This window comes from Lepidochelys olivacea, assembly GCF_965140295.1.
Source record: "Lepidochelys olivacea isolate rLepOli2 genome assembly, chromosome: 5".
Classification (NCBI taxonomy): Eukaryota; Metazoa; Chordata; order Testudines; family Cheloniidae; genus Lepidochelys; species Lepidochelys olivacea.
The window spans coordinates 72090557-72106218 of NC_140415.1; the positions used below are offsets into that span (position 1 = coordinate 72090557).

The following is a 15662-nucleotide window of genomic DNA, read 5'->3' on the forward strand; positions in this document are numbered from 1 at the left end:
TTAAAGATGAGTGATCACGTATTAGCCAACATTCTGCCAAAATTCAAAATTTGTTTTGAAAAGTGGAGTAATATCACCCTCCTGACCAGGTATAGGAGTATGCTCCACACTTCAGAAAATTATGTAGTCTCTCCTTCAATACTGCAATAAAAACCAATAGCATTTAGTAACCTTCTGCATTAGTAGCTCTGTCTTTTGGATACTACTATGGGTTATCCACGTCTGTGCGACAATGTGGAATGATCTAGAGCAGTGTTTCTCAACGACTGGTCCATGGACAGGCACCAGTCCCTGAGATCAAAAAGGTTGAGAAACATGGGTCTAAAGTGTGACTTTTGGATCCCAATGCCCAGAGGGTTTAGCAGCACCAAAAAGACAGGATGTGAAGGCAGCAGCAGGAACATAAGTACAAGTAAACTATATTTAGGCTGCTGCCTTGCCTTAAACTATTAAATGAATTGTATACTGGATGAAGTACAAAATACGCCATCAGTACTAAGCCTTTGTATCTGGTCCAAAAGGGGAAATCATTTGCAAATATTTGAAACATGCACTGGTAAACATAGTATGCCAAACCCTGACCAGATGTTGGTGCATGATTACTCACTTTGGAAGACATTGTACTTGAATGTAGCTAATAATTTGCCTTACCATTAAAAAAAGGGAGAGAAGAAAATGAAGAAAACACCCTTATGGGGAAAAAAGGTCTCAAACAAAATATTTGAGAACGGGACCAGGAAAGTAAAGTTACTGGTAGCTTCTCATCTTTCTAGCAGCTGTTAGTGATTACTACCTCGTTTTTATTTCTGATGCAAATCTAATATTGTCCTGGCAACAGAAATTTCACAAAGTGATGTGAGTTGTAGTTTTCATCATTTTCACTAAATTCTGCCATCCAGGTATTTCCTGAATGGTCCCTTTAAGAGCTGAAGATTTTCCTCTAACTTCATGTGACTGCATTTCATAATTGCTGTTAATTCACCAGTTAGTAGTTTTATTAGAGTTAGCAATTTTTAATAGGCTAAACGAAATAAAGTTTATGATTAGATGTCACATCTTGGTATTTTAAATGTATTTAATTTTTTTTTTTACTCAGTCAAATATATGTGACTTTTTAAATCTCAAAACTACAGAAATCCAAAAAATAAAGACTTAATAAAAATACTATCTGTTTATATTTTTCCTGACTTTTCTAGGAAATCACTGCTCATTAAAACCACCAAACAGCTGACAATATTGTTACTCAAACCTCAGGTTGATTAAGAGGTAACTTCATTTAAAAGTTAATGGGTTTGTCTTGCTGTCAGACTGGTTTCATTAATTCAGTTAAGTGCACCTAGGGAAAAAGAAAGTGTCTCAAAGTATTCATTCATTACATGGTTATTCATTGGAGGATTCAAAATTGCTTGTCTCATCTGTAAAGATACTGAAGAAATTAGTAATCTATTTCAAATATGTGACAGTAATTTTGAAGAGTGGTTAATTTATGGCAAGGTTTGTGAAATCCTTTGTTCCTTTTACTCGTTCCTAACTGGATGACAAAAATGTGGAAAGGGCTGATTACATATCCAACTACTTGTATTCTATGAACTCTGATTTCTCACTATTATTTTAAATCAATGTTGTAAAACTTCCCAACAAAATAGATTTTTTTCTTACCATGTTGTTTTAAATAGATCAATTTAAACTTCGGTCTTTAAATGTTTTCTCTACTATTGTTATAAATACAAGTACTATTTAAGTGAGATTGGAAAAATAGAGGGAGATTTTTTCTTCAGTTTATTTACATTGCATATTTGACAACATTTTGTGTATGGTCATTTTCCCCTGTTGTTTGTGTGCGTCTTTCACACAGCAACAGGCAATTGATACTTTTCATATGTTTGGTGTTTTGGGATTGGGAGCGGGGAAGGGAAGTAAAACCACAAAGATTCCAAGAACGATTTACAGACAGACAGGTGCAGTACTTTTAAGCTAGTTTTTTTGTTGTTGTTAACTGGATCAAAAGTAAATTTCAAGTTGAGGTCTCTTTAACTTGGGTTTTCTTTTTTGTTAATCAATTCTTTACAAAATATTATTATTATGAATTTCTAAAGGATTTCTCTATCCAGAACAGGCCTTTTAATACTATACCAGATAGGGTACAGGAAACAACAAGCAGACTAATTTTCATGTTGAGCACTGACATAAAATTACAATTCTGTAGCTCTGAGACAGAAATTACACTTTCCAGAATTATCACAGGTGGAAAATCTTTGTGGTTTAGTGTTAACAGAATTTGCAGGACATTTTTTAAAAGCATACTTCCATAACTAAGTGAATTTCTTATCACAAAAATGATATTTTGGATTTTCTAGGGTTGAGAAATATAGCAAAATCACTATCAGCAACAGAGTCCCTGCTTTCCATTTCCATATACCACACTAACACTAATTTGAGTTTTAAAACCAAGTTTCTTTATCAGGTTTATTACAACAAATGAGGGCTCTGTACGCAGTTTTATTCCCAACTTCCATACATATCCATTATGCATTTGCCTCAAGAAAGATAGACCTTTTGTAAATAGTCCAGTGAAGTCAATGGAGCTATGCTAATTTATGCCAACAAAAAAATCTAACCAAAAGTTTCAGTATTCTGTAGTATTTTGAAAATGTCAAATATCTGTAAAATTCAAGTTTAGTTAGAAAAATAATGTTAATCTCTACAAGATGACTGAAAATAACCCCAGAAAATATTAAAAGAGTTGGTGTCACAGCTAACTGATGGCTGCTGGATATTAATTTAAATCATATAGTCAAAACTTTCCAATGTGTCATTGCTTTCAGCAAATGCATAATTTTCTGAGACCTGGAAAATATCTTCATTAAAATAATTTAATTCGGTTGGCTACAGCTAAGCACCTAAATAAGTGGTCTGATTTTTAAAGGTTCTGAGAGCTATTTTAAAAATTTGGACCTCATTTTATTTGCTTCTCAGTGGGAGATTATTATGGCACAGGAAAATATGCAACAGATTTGCTCATGTTTTAATTTACAAAATAGCCAAGTGCCTTCATAGGGAGTTCTGTGTAAATTAAACAGGATTTGGCCGATAATGTAACTTGTAAACATAAGGTGAAATTCACTCCTGTATAGAGGACTACACAAGGTCCAGGCACCACAAGTCCCATAAGGTTTCAGTGGTACATAGGCCAGAGTATCAGTGGTTTGATGGTTATATCTGATTACAGAGCTGTTGTCTGATGTGCGCGTACTCAGGATATACAACTGTCAAGCAAGAATTAGAATACCTGTCCTGTACACAACTTTCATAACTGCACCTCTGGTGTTGGCCTATTATCCTATATATGTTAATTAAATAGGGCAGGGGTTCTCAAACTTCATTGACAACAAAAATTATACATGACCCCGGGAGGGGAGACCGAAGTCTGAGCCTTGGGGGGGGGGGGGGTTGGGGGCAAAGCCAAAACCCAAGCCGGGGAGGGGTAAAGACAAAGGGCTTCAGCCCCTTGCAGGGCGCCTCAAACCTGAGCCCTGTCACGGCTTCAGCTTTGGCCCCGGTCCCCAGCAAGTCTAACGCCAGCCCTGGCGACCCCATTAAAAAGGTCTTACAACCCACTTTGGGGTCCCAACCCACAGTTTGAGAACCGCTGAAATAGGGCTTAAGTGGAACACTTGTCTTGGGCTAGCCTAGTACATAGGGATGAATTTCACACACACCGAATATTTTAAAAGTGTACTTCCTGTTAGCCTCATAGACTTAAACCGGTTATTTATTATAACACTGAGATTCCTGTGCTTTAGAGAAGTAGCTAATGTTTTCCTAAGATAGTAATCCTTATTACAAGGAAGACAGAAATACAAAACAGGACTGGGCTGTTTCAAAATAGTTTGATGTTATTCTGAACAAATAAACCTGTTTTCTTCTGCAGAACTTCCATTCCATTTCCAAGAAAAATAAATACAGAAGAATTTCTGAGATTCTTGATATCTTGTATTACAAGATACCAGCTCTTTCTGAAATCTAATGATTGATCTGTACTACCAAGTACACTCTAAATCAGCATTTTATAAGAAGCTACATAGTCATAGCCTCTGATTCCTAAACCAGCAATAACAACTAAATGTACCATGGCAAAACCAGCTTTGCAATAAGTAAAGCTGCGCACAGGGAAAATGACTAATTCTTAACAGAAGAATCATATATTATTAATATGTAATGTTTGGCAACATCTCCATAAATGATCAAAACATTGATGATATGTTTTGTGACATTATTTCAAACAGGCTTAGCCCATTTGTTAAACTCTCTCTACCATAAAACCTGCTTAAATTACTGTTTACATGTGTGGAGACAAAGCAAAACAACAGTATTGGGAAACCGGCTATTTCCTTTTGATTAACAACCAATTTCTAACTTATTTATAGTACAAGGTTTTTAATCACCCGTTTCGTAATTCATCTGTTTAATTCTAAGAAGGAAGAATGAGTTCTTCTATGTGACAGTAGAGATCCTGCCTCTATCTTAGCAGTTTAATATACGAATGGCGCTATATACATAGATATATGTGCCATATTCACAAAGCTTGCCCTTTAAATAACTTGTATTGGATTAAGAATACATTGCTTTATGGTCTCACTATATTTATTCTCTGAACTGCATCTCTAGGCACAACGTATGAGAACAAAATCAAAATGTGAGCAAAATGTATAAGGCTGGTTCCATTCCATGCCTTCTCCTGGTTATTTTGCCTGTTTGTACATGAAATAGTGGTCCTTAAAGCTAGACAGCCAACCTTTTCATTTTCACATGACTGAACTCTTTTTAAAAATGAAGATGCAAGAAGAGAATAAACAACATTACAACACTTTCAAATTGAGTGTGATCCAGTGGATAGGGGCATGGGAATGGAAGTTGGAGAGTCGGGGTTCTGTTCCCGACTCTGCCATTGACCAACTTTGTGATCTTGGCCAAGCCACTTCACCTTTCTGTGACTCTGTTTCCGCACCTGTAAAATGGGATAACGATACTTTCCTTTCTTTGTTAAGCACTTTGAGGTCTAAACGTGGAAAGTGCTAAATATTATTAAATTGGAATTCAGAACTGTACTCTTGTTAACCTCTGCTAATTTTGTTAGTCTGTAGTACAATCTCAAATCCAGTCCTGTAGTAAAACAACATTTATTAATACACCCCTCAGTTGTCATGATTATTATCCTGTATTGCTAACAGTCCTTGTCATTTATAGTAAACCTGCAGCCTGTACAGAAGTAATGGTATTGCTTGAAGCAATAGGTAAGAACATAAGAATGGCCATACTGGGTTAGATCAATGGTCCATCTAGCTCAGTATCCTGTCCTTCAACAACGGCCAGTGCCAGATGCTTCAGAGGGAAGGAACAGAAGAGGGCAGTTATCAAGTGATCCATCCCCTGTCGTCCAGTCCTAGTTTCTGGTAGTCAAAGGTTTAAGGACATCCAGAGCATGGGGATGTGTCTCTGACCATCTTGGCAAATAGCTGTTGATTGCGCTATCCTTCATGAACTTATCTAGGTAATTCCTTTTTGAATCCAGTTATCCTTTTGGCCTTCACAAGGTAACAAGTTCCAAACACTGACTCTGCTTTGTGTGAAGAAGAACTTTCTTCTGTTTGTTTTAAACCTGCTGCCTATTAATTTAATTCGGTGACCCCTGGTTCTTGTCTTATGAAAAGGAGTAAATAACACTTCCTTATTCACTTTTTCTCCACACCACTCATGATTTTATAGACCTCTATGATAGCCTCCTTAGTCTTATCTTTTTTTTGTCTAAGATGAACAGTCCCAATCTCTATAATCTCTCCTCATATGGAATTTGTTCCATACCCTTACTCATTTTTGTTACCCTTTTCTATACCTCTTCCAATTCTAATATATCTTTTTTTGAGACAGGGTGAACAGAACTGCACACGCTATTCAAGGTGTGGGCATACCATGGATATATATAATGGCATTATGATATTTTCTGTCTTATCCATCCCTTTCCTAATGGTTCCTAACATTCTGTTAGCTTTTTTGACAGCCACTGCACATTGAGTAGACGTTTTCAGAGAACTGTCCAAAATGACTCCAAGATCTCTTTCTTGACTGGTAACGGCTAATTTAGACCCCATCATTTTGTTCATAAAGTTGGACCTTTCCTCTTATCCCATGACTGCTTACTTTGCATAAGAGCCTTTGATGTGGGGACCTTGTCAAAGGCTTTCTGAAAGTCCAAGTACGCTACATCAGCTGGATCACCCTTGTCCACATGCTTGTTGACATCCCCAAAGAATTCTAATATAGCTGATAGAAACTACAGTAAAGAACGGAATTATCAATTTTTCTAGTACTGAAGTTAGGCTTACTGGTCTGTAATTGCCAAGATTGTTTCTGGTAGCCTTTTTTAAAAATTGGCATTACATTAGCTATCCTCCAATCATCTGATACAGAGGCTGACTGAAGCAGTGGGTTACATACCACAGTTAGTAGTTCTACAATTTCATATTTAACCTCTATTCATACTTCAATCTGGAAAAGTTCATCAGGTGTGGAAATGTCTTGGAAAGCTTACATTTATCCTTTGAGGTATTTTCAAAAATATATGTAACCCTTCTGCCCGTCAGAGTTGGCAGCAACAAGGGCCAGGTTCAATATCTAGGGGATCCATTCCAATAACACAATGTAAACCGGCTCGAGCTCCCACCCAGAGACCTGGGACAAATATATACCACCCCCGCTGGGCGCCTCCAAGAGGCAATACTTCCCCTCTCGCAAGCACATAGTCTGAATGTAGCAAAAAGCCTTTTAATAACAGAGAGAAACAATGTGGCATTATGTTGGGGAAACACCACCAACAGGATTCATAACACAACCCAGGAGCAAAAAAAACCCACCCCAAGCAAATTGGGGCATGCCCCTTTCCCTTTGGTTCTTGAGTCCAGCAACCCCAAATCACCCAAAGTCCCAAAAGTCCAATGACCCAAAAGTCTCTGTCCCTGGTCAGGGCAGCCCCAGAGTTCGAAAGTTTATCTGCGGAGCTTTACCTCCCAACCTGGGTGGAGATGGGACGGGGGTAAGAGGCACCTTACATGATCTGAAGCTGACAGCCTCAAAGCTCCATAGGCCTTCGCTTTGCTCCGCTCTGCCAGCCGCCCCATGAACTCCTTCACTCAGCTCCGCTCCGCGGCCCACAAGGCACTCCAGCCGTCCCGCAAACTGCTCCACAATATATTTTCAGGCTCCCCCACTACTTAACACAACACTCAGTGATTTCAGCTCTTAGTCAGTTCACCTCTTTGGTGAATTCAGCTTGTAGTAGGGGAGCCTCAGTGCTGATACACCATTAGCCCAAAGTGAGCTCAGCAGCCTGTAACTAGACTCCTAATGGAATCAAAATTAGCTCTGATATTCCACAGTGGAGAGAGGAGGAAGTGCAATTAGCATGTAAGGCCCTCACCAAGGGGCCCATGCCACCAAGTCTTAATACTTGTCCCCAGCCTCTCTCAATTCACAGAGTTTTAAAACCCATGACCCTTGCCTAGCAAGTGTTACTTAGTTGATGGTGAGTCCCTCCATCATAACAAAAGGCCAAGTACAGTTCCCATAATCAGGGTAATAACAATTTATTCTTCCTGCCCCAATAACAGAGACACTGGGGATCCCACAGCAGCCGAAGTGACCATTTGGGCAGCTATGGCCTCATTCTAGGCGGGGTGGGTGTGCCTATGCAAATGAGATCGGCCCCTGAAGTTCTTTTCCACCACTTGCCACACCTCACCACCAGATGTCAGGGTGGAGCTCATCCTGACACTGCTTACATCCATATAAATACTAAATCAAATACCCAGTTCAGATTCATTGGACACACCATCAAATTGTCTAGGATTAACTGTTATTTATAAAAATTAACTATTTTTATCAACACTTAAGAGTTTTCCCTTCTTCTTGGGCAGTTCAAGGTTCGTTAAACAGTACTTGAGACATTTCCCCTCCACACACACACACACATCATTAGACCTAATTAAAAGAATGAGCGCAGAGAAGAAGGTAGATCCATGATGTGAAGCTCCAACAGAAGCCTGATACAGAGCAAAAAGATAAATAGAAAGGCCTACAACCTGTACCTTATGCCAAAGTAAACCAAACTAATCCCTGGATCTCTAAGGCCACACCTACACTACCCGCCGAATCAGCGAGTAGTGATCTATCTATCGGGGATCGATTTAGCGCATCTAGTGTAGACATGATAAATCAATCCCCAATTGCTCTGCTGTCGACTTCGGAACTCCACCACAGCGAGAGGCGGAAGCGGAGTTGATGGAGGAGCAGCGGCCATCGATCCCACGCTGCGAGGATGAGAAGTAAGTGATTCTAAGTCAATCTAAGATACGTCAACTTCAGCTAAGCTATTCTCATAGCTGAAGTTGCGTATCTTAGATCGATCCTCCCCGCCCCTCAGTGTAGACCAGATCTAGATGTATACATACAAATAAAGTCACTAACATGAAAAATACTTTAATGATATAGAAGTAAAGTTAATGAGTCAGTTCAAACTTTCAGCTGGTAAAACAATATTAGTAAACCTGCTTAATTCAAAGTTAAAATGTCAAGTAACAACGTATTATCAACAAAGACCTGTGTTACATATATAATAATTACAAAAATTATTATATATAGAAATCCATGGTTAGAATAAGTTAAAATGGACCATTCCTTTTATTGAATTCCATATGGCTCCAACCCTGAAGCCCTTATTTTCATGTGGAGTCCTGACTTCAACAGGAACTATGTAGGCATAAGGACCCACACATACCAGTGCCCTTTCAGGATTGGGAGGGTCTATGAAATTATGCATAGGAAGGGAGGGAGGTTACTCATGGAGTTCCTCTAAATTCAGATTGGGAACCAATATTTAATATTTGCATTAATAACCATGAAACAAAAGGTAGGAGTGTGCTAACTGCTGAAACAGAAATTGACTGAGAACACAAAGTTGGAATGCATCATCTATACAGAGGAGGATCAGAATATTATAGAAGAAGATTTGGTTAACCTAAAGGACTGAAGTAATAGAAGTGAGATTAAATTTTAATAGTACAAAGTGCAAGGTCATCCACTTACAGACTAATAAGAATTTATACTATAAGTTCAGGACTCATCAGCAGGAAATGACAGAGGAGCGGAAAGTACTGGGTGTATTAGTCTATCATAAAAGAACTATGAGCCACCAATGTGATGCAGCTGTTAAAAAAATAAATAAAAAGCAAATGCATTCCTAGAATGTAACAGGGAAGGTAATTCCAGCAGAGATAGGGAAGTACTAATGCCATTTTACAAGGCACTAGTAAGACCAAGCATAATTCTGGTCACCCATGTTCAAGAAAGATTAATTCAAACTGAAACAGGTACAGAGAGAAGGGCGTTAGGATGATCAGGGGAATCGGACAGACTATCTTATGAGCTTGGCTTGTTTGGCATAGCAAAACGAAGGCTGAGGGGAGATATGATTGCTCTCTATAAATACCTTGGTGGGAGGGAGGGTATAAAATACCAGGGAGGGAAAAATGCTATTTAACCTAAAGGACAATGTTGGCAAAAGAACAAATGAGTATTAACTGGTCATGAATAAATTTAGGCTGGAAATTAGAAGGCTTCTACATCAGAGGAGTCAGGTATTAGCAGGAGTGTTCTAAGCAAGATCCCAGAAGTAATTCTTCCACTTTACTCAGCACTGATAAAGCCTCAACTGGAGCCCTATGTCAAGTTCTGGGCACCAGATTTAGGAAAAGATGTGGACAAACTGGAGAAAGTCCAGAGGAGTGCAACAAAAATGATTAATGGGCTAGAAAATACAGGGAAAGATTTTAAAAACTGGGTTTGTTTAGTCTGGAGAAAAGAAGACTGGAGGGGGACATGACAACAGTCTTCAAGTACATAAAAGGTTGTTATAAAGAAGAGGGTGATAAATTGTTCTCCTTAAGCACTGAGACCAGGACAAGAAGTAATGGGCTTAAATTGAAGCAAGAAACATTTTGTTTAGACATTAGGAAAAACTTCCTACCTGTAAGGGTAGTTAAGAACTGGCACAAATTACCTAGGGAGGTTGTGGAATCTCTGTCATTGAAGGTTATTAAGAAAAGATTAGACAAATCACTGAAAGCAATGGTCTAGATCAGCGATTCCCAAACTTGGGACACCGCTTGTTCAGGGAAGCCCCTGGCGGGCCAGGCCAGTTTGTTTACCTGCCACGTCCACAGGTTCAGCCAATCGGCAGCGAACCACGGCCAGTGGGAGCCACGATCGGCCGAACTTGCGGACGCGGCATGTAAACAAACCAGCCGGGACCGCCAGAGTCTTTCCCTGAACGAGCAGCATCCCAAGTTTGGGAAACACTGATCGAGATCAGTGGTTTTCAACCAGGGGTCCACACTATGTCTAAGATTTCCAAAGGAGTTCATACCTTAAAATTTTTTAGACGTCCACAAATGAAAAAAGGTTGAAAACCACTGGCCTAGATCAGGGGTTCTCAAACTTCATTGTACCATGACCCCTTCTGACAACAGAAATTACTTCACAACCCCAGGAGTGGGGACCGAAACCTGAGCCCGTCCGAGCCCCACCGCTCTGGGCAGGGGGGGCCAAAGCTGACATTCAAGGGCTTCAGCGCCAGATACGGGGCCTGCAACCTGAGCCCTGCCAACCAGGGCTGAAGCCCTCAGGCTTTGGCTGAGGCCCTGGGCCCCAGCAAGTCTAAGCCAGCCCTGGCGATGCCATTCAAAAGGAGTCACGACCACAGTTTGAGAATCGCTGGTCTAAATAATACTTAGTTCCGCCCAGTTCAAGGGACTGGACTAGATGATCTATTGAGGTCCCTTCCAGTCCCACATTTCTAGGATTATGGAACAGCGTTCCAATAGGAGTAATGGGGGAAAACAACCTAATTAGTTTTAGGGTGGATCTTGATAAATCTATGAATGGGATTATATGATGGAGTTGCCTGTGATAGCAAGGGACTGGATTTGATGACCCAACAGGTCGCTTCCAGTCCTGTATTCTATGCCCTCTCTCTGTAGGATGCTCCTTTTATATCTCTGAGTCTCTGTGTTTACGAGCAACCAAATATGTAAATTTAACATAAATTATAATATATATCAAGATTTTCAAAACTACATGCCTACATTTAGATTTTTAATTCCATATTTGAACACTGAAGTCAAATGTCACTGGAAGTTGCTTGGTATTCAACTAAATATGGATTTATTAGCCTAATTTCACGCACCCAGTTTTGAAAATCTTGGTAATAAATCCCTATGTAATTATAGGTGGAGCTGGTAGAGCTGCCTTTGCTTAAGGTTACCCAATATACTTCCTTGCCCTTGTGTCCCACCCTGATCCAAAGTGGTGGGACCTGCTGCCACATGAGGAGAGGGATGAACCCCACTGGGCCAACCTGTACTCCATTCTGGTCCCCAGGGCCCATGGATACCAGTTAGTGGCTCACTCATGGAGCCGCGAGCACAGGTGTGTACCTGGTGCAGTTCACAAACTCCCCCAACACCTCTCCTTTCTGGAGTGAGAGGGAGACCATGGTGTACATCTATGTAGAGTGCATCAGCCCTCTTCTGGCTCCTCCAGAACTTTTCATTGAGGTTCTGGCGGCACTTTTCCCCTGTATCTCCTCATTTACACACATCCCATCAGTTGCCCCACAAAGTCACAGGACCTCCTCGTCAACCTCCTCCCTGACACCATCCTACATGGCCATCCATCATTCCAGGATGATGAAGCTGCATCAGGGGCTGGGGGGAGTGCTCTGAGACTGTGGAGTCTCTTTCCATTCCCTTGTTAAGTCATGCCTCCAAGCAAAGTTACTCTGGATGGTGTCCACTGACTCCTTAGACAGGCTTAGAGGAGTCATGGGCTCTGTCAGGCGTTCTCTGCTTGGTGTCCCTTTCCAGTTCCCTGATATTTAACTTCTTACCTCCATCCCATCCCTGATTTTTTCATTTCTTGTCCCTAGAATTTGTTTGTGGCCTGGGTTTAATGGCAGTGCAGAGCCTTTAGCTTCAGGAGGGTTTAGGTTCACCATCTCCCAACAACCACAACAGGCACACACACCTTTCAGCTAGATTCCCAATTTTTAACATTTAACCTTCACTCCAGTGTCTGTTTTTTCATGTATTGTCCCCAGTATTCAATTGGCAGCCTGAGTCCAATGGCTCCTCCCACTTGGTGGAGGGGATGGGCATCCAGCAGGCCTAGACCCCCCCTGCCCTCGTCCCCACCAATAGCATACACCTTTCCACTTCTGCAGCAACTAAGGCAAGGATCTTACAGACTCATTCACCACACAACCCTCATTAATTCCCAAAGTACCAATTATACATTGAATAAGGCACTGTGGAAAAAATAGTATATGGTCATAATTAAACATTGTATCATAGTGCACATGCACAAGGGGACAAATTAAGGTTGCAAAGGCGGTCTTAATTCTGGTATTTCCTAACTCTTGAGCAATGGACTTTGAGCTCTTGGTTTTTTTATGTAATAAATATCTAATACACAATGTCATGAGTCCTTCAGAACAGCTGGAAGCTGTTCAAACAAGTGTATGCCATAAAATAACCCATTTAGCCTTAGGAAATTAACTCTAGCAAATCTTTTAGAAGGCCACACATCATTAACACATGTTTTTGTGGTGAATTTCTGTCAATGGAGTAACTGAGAATTAAAGTTATGGAATGATTTTTCACCTTTTGGGGCTTTTTAAAAAGTATTCACTATTCAAACTTCTTTTCAGTTAACCAAATGTTAATTAAAGTACATAACCTCTCCATTTCATAGTAATTAGCAGTGAGCATGTTTAGATAACCACTCTCTGAACAGCACCTTCCCAGGCAGGATTTACCTCCTACTGCTGGGCTTTAGACAAAGCATTTCAAACATTATTGACAAGTGCCTAGGTAACCCTAATGAAAACAACACAGCCTGTGCTTACCTTTATCCCCTGCTGCTGGGTGGTTAGGGTCAACTTGGATTCATCCAGAAGCAAAACCTCACAATAAAATTCCTCCGGGACAGCACAGAAACAACCCATCACTGCTTTGATGTCTGGCTGAAACGGGAACGAGAGATAAAGGCGACCCCAACCTCCAGAAGGGGGGAAAGCTGCGCGTTTAATTAATGCCACCGCTAATGAACAAGAAATGTATTCATCTCAGCAGTCCCAATGCAATACAACGATCCCAGGAGATGCAGGCGTTCAGGTACTTCTTGGATCTTGGAAAGCTGAGTATCCAGTTGCTATAAAGATGGTGAGCTAAACACTAAACAACTTCTCCTCCCTGGGCATCCTGCAAAAGTCTTCAGCAAGGCCGGGGAGTTAGAAGCTCCTTCCGCTGCCCTGTGGGAAAGAAAAATCACGTCGCAATGGGCCAGGAGAGCGCAGTCCCTACCCAGGTCCCACCTGCCAAGGTACAGCAGAGGGTCAGTCTCCGCCCTGTTCTTTAAACCCCTGTGCACATGGGCTGTGTTAGCACCCACTGTGCTCCGTGCCTGTTCTCACCGTGTCTCCGGGTTAATCATTTGCCACATTCCCACTCCCACCCCATTTCGGAGGCTGCTCTTTTGTCCAGAACGAGAGCACAGCAAGGCAGGGGAGAGCCACAGACCCACCCCCGCCTTACAGGGGAGGCAGAGACAAGGGGGCGAGTTACCGAGGCGGAAAGGAGAGCCGCGGGCTGGCAGCGCATGGCGCGGGGCCATGTGCAGAAGTACCCCGCTTCTCCGGCCGGCCCAGCCGGTTCTCCTCGCCTTCCTGCCCCTCCTCCTCCTCCTCCTGAGCAGAGCGGAGCGCGCCCCTGCGGCGCCACCGCGCTGCTGCTGCTCCCGCTCCCCCGCGTCCTGGGCGCCGCACGTGCGGGCTCGCTGCCGCGAGGATGGGCGGCTGGGGCTTCGGGGCGCCCCTCGCGCAGCAGCTCTGTCCTTAGAGCTCCCTCAGCCCGCCCCGCCGCGAGCTCCCCAGGGCCGGAGAGCGCCTCACACGCCGGGCGGGCGCGGGGCTGGGACCCGACGGGGCTGGGGCGCGGCTCCACCTGCCCCCGGCAGCTGCCCGCACTCGGATTCCGAAAAGCCCCGGTGGCTCAGGAAGGGCCAAGGGGCGCCGCGGCCGCCTCTGCCCGCGCCTGCCGGGGCGGTGACTTGCCCTGCTCTCCTCAGCTCCCGTCCCAACAGCAGCGTGTCCCGGTGGCTGGAGCCGCCGCCGCCTCAGCCCTCCAGCAGCATCGCGGGGGCTGCCGCCAGGGAGCAACGAGCGCGCAGCCACGTTGTGGCCGGACCTGCGGCTCTCCCGGGCCGGCCCCTGGCCGCAGCTCAGCTGTGTCCGTCTCCAGGGGCGATGGTGGCGGCCGGGGCCGGCAAGGCAGCAGGGCGGCTGCTCGAGCTCCTGCGCTACGGGCGCAGCTTCTCCTCCCTCCGCCCGGCTGCTCCGGTCGCCTGTCCCGGCCCTAGCAGCGCCAGGCGCTGAGGCAGCAGTGACCCCTGCTGGGCCAGCGCCTCACGCGCCGGGCTCCCGGGGCTGCAGCCGCCGGCCCACGTGCAGGTGCAGCGGAGCTAGCCTGGCCCCTGCCTGCGGGCAACGCGCACCGGGACAGGACTCGGGCTGCAATTGCACAGCTGGTCCGCAGCGGCTTTGCAAAACCAGCCCGAGGGATGGTCCTGTGGGGCCGTGAGGAGGGACCCTAGATTGCCTCCGTCCGGGGCAAACCGGTAGTGGACGGGGCAGGGTGGGTTTAACCTCGCAAAACTTCCAAAGGGTTCAGCTCCCAGTGTTGGTGCGGTTGGAGGGGGGTGAATAAAAGCTACCGGTTTGAGCCCGTCTTGCCTGCGGCTATCATGGAGCTCCGGGGTTTCTACTGATTGATGAATATGAAATGCAAGATGAAAATACAGCTCCTGCCACATGGCACTGCCTGGAGGTGTTTGGTTTTAAAGGTAGTTCTGTCAGGTGGAAGTGATTGCTAGGTACTGTCCTTTAGTTCCAAAGATTTTCATATTGAAGAAGCATGAGCAGATAGAAATTAGGAATTTTATTGCAATATTTATTTAGTAGCCAAAATTGAGAGGAAGGTCTAGTGCAAGGGATACCTCAGTGGTTTGAGCATTGGCCTGCTAAACCCAGGGTTGTGAGTTCAATCCTTGAGGGGGCCCTTTAGGGATCAGGGGATTGGCCCTGCTTTGAGCAGGGGGTTGGACTAGATAACCTCCTGAGGTCCCTTCCGATTCTGTACTTTGTCACACATTTATATTCCCTTCTCCCCTCTGTTCTTTTGTAAGCAAGCAGAAGGCTATGGCCCTGAGTCTGCAAACACTTGTGCATGTGCTTATCTGTGCACACCTAAGTAGTTCAGTTGAAGTGAAAGAGATTATTGAGTGGGTAAAAGGTAAGCACTCACATAAGTATGTATGTAGCCCACACTAGGAGTGTGTCAGTATTTGTCCCCCTCTAGTGACTGAGTCCATGAGGTGATTGTGGCTTTATGGAGGAGGTTTCTCAGTTGACAAACTATACTAGTTAAGATCCATACCATGCAGGAGGAGGATGGTCCAGTAGTAAGGATGCTAGCCTGGGTATGGGAGAACTAAGT

The 15662-nt window shown here is 43.5% G+C and overlaps 1 protein-coding gene across 3 annotated transcripts in view; it reads right to left on the reverse strand.

Moving 5' to 3' along the window:
• EPB41L4A (erythrocyte membrane protein band 4.1 like 4A) overlaps window positions 1-14555 on the reverse strand; it is a 225738-nt gene extending 211183 nt beyond the window's left edge. The window contains exons 1-2 of one of the 3 annotated variants that reach the window (XM_084627984.1): window positions 14355-14555; window positions 13016-13420 (exon numbers count right to left, since the gene is read on the reverse strand). In XM_084627984.1, the coding sequence (XP_084484110.1) occupies window positions 13016-13114 (99 nt within the window). In that variant the 5' untranslated portion in view covers window positions 13115-13420; window positions 14355-14555. Of the gene's footprint in view, window positions 1-13015; window positions 13421-13733; window positions 13809-14221 lie in introns of those variants that run through there. The other 2 variants (XM_084627983.1, XM_084627985.1) reach the window with 2 other exon arrangements.
• Between the last annotated feature and the right edge of the window lie 1107 nt (window positions 14556-15662).